The 1,565-nt window shown below is 35.8% G+C and overlaps 1 protein-coding gene across 1 annotated transcript in view; it reads right to left on the bottom strand.

Annotated features, from left to right (window-relative positions):
- Positions 1–1,565, bottom strand: part of PLBD1 (phospholipase B domain containing 1) — a 121,231-nt gene that overhangs the window by 68,584 nt on the left and 51,082 nt on the right. Inside the window, exon 2 of the mRNA XM_006866071.1 lies at positions 359–497. Coding sequence (XP_006866133.1) covers positions 359–497 — 139 coding nt within the window. The remainder of the gene's footprint in view (positions 1–358; positions 498–1,565) is intronic.

Genomic DNA, 1,565 nt, shown 5'->3' with positions numbered 1-1,565 from the left:
ATGGGAACAATGGATGGTTTAAAATTAAGAAAGGTGTGCAACAAGGTTGTATTCTTTCACCATACTTATTCAACCTGTATGCTGAGCAAATAATCTGAGATGCTGGATTATATGAAGAAAAATGTGGCATCTGGACTGGAGGAAGACTCATTAACAACCTGCGATGTGCAGATGATACAACCTTGCTTGCTGAAAGTGAAGAGGACTTAAAACAGTGTTTTGTTCTACTGGGCATAAGGTTGCTATGAGTCGGTACCAACTAGATGGCACCTAACAACAACAACATGGGCAAAATATTGAATAATACAGATTGAATCAAAAGAAGATGGAAGGAATACAGCATTAATGTACCAATTACCTTTTTCCCTTCTGACAGAGCCCTCCTCTTTGCTCCTACGTATAGCCCATCCACTTGTGCCATAACATAGCCAGTATGTCTCCAAATTGGGTCATCCTTATGATTTTTTATATTTTTCCGGGTCCACTGATCTTGAATACTGAATGAGAAATAAGATTAACATTAGCATTTTCCATGGCTGCTCAATCAAAGTTAAACCAAACCTATACATTTAGAGATTTTCTACTTAGACACTTATGCTAGTATAAATTAAATTGTAGATTTTATAACATTCCAGTCACTTGAAATTATTTTGGGGCACATCTTAAGTGATTTTAAATTTATCCCTGGGATCATGATTTTCCTTGATAGGCTTTCTCCATGCTCAATATGGAAGCAAAACACAGGTGTGCTATTTACTAACTTGTGATGCTGAGACTTAAGAAAGAAAGTCCAGGCTAAACCATCCAAACACATTTCATATAAAATCATAATGCCTCATTAAACCAACAAAGATAAATTAATTAACTTTATTTTGTATGTATACATAATAAAGTTAAAGAACAGCAAAAAAGAAAAAGAAAAAACTTCCTAAAAGGATAGGGGATTTGTATGTTTATATATATGTATTTTTAAGGTTTTTATTGTGGATTGAGTAAAAGTATACAGGGCATATCATCAGTTTTACATTCAACAAATCATATATCTTTTTTCATTACATTGATTATAATCCCATCCATGTATCATCAGTTAACAGTATTTTTCTCTATCCATTTTAGCTTTTTAAAAAATACACAAACAAAAAAACCCATTCAGGCATATATAATAATTTACATCTCCAAAGGGCACATTCTGCACATCTGCTCCTGGCCACCAGCTCTTAGTCCTTCTCTTCTTAGTCTATGAATCTAGAGTCCTCAGCCACTCCCCCTCTCCATGCCCCCATCACTGGTGCTGCTTCTCTGGACAAGGTCCCGCATTCTGCTTGTGCATTCCTCTCTTGATGGTCCTAGGATCCTCTGTTTCTGGACTGTAAGATTAACTACTTCCTTTTTTTGTTACAAAACTTCTACCTTTACAATTGTGACAGTCGCGGTTAGTCATGATAACAGTTATTCACTATTGAATCTTACAAATCTTATCCCCATCTCTTTTCACCAGACCCATCTAGACAAGATGACAGCTATTCAGTGGGGACTCTTTCTTTACCCCCATACTCTTAAGCTAA

This window comes from Chrysochloris asiatica, unplaced genomic scaffold, assembly GCF_000296735.1.
Source record: "Chrysochloris asiatica unplaced genomic scaffold, ChrAsi1.0 scaffold00086, whole genome shotgun sequence".
NCBI lineage: Eukaryota > Metazoa > Chordata > Mammalia > Afrosoricida > Chrysochloridae > Chrysochloris > Chrysochloris asiatica.
The sequence above is the reverse complement of the archived record's forward strand: the minus strand, read 5'-3'. Positions and strand labels throughout refer to the sequence as shown.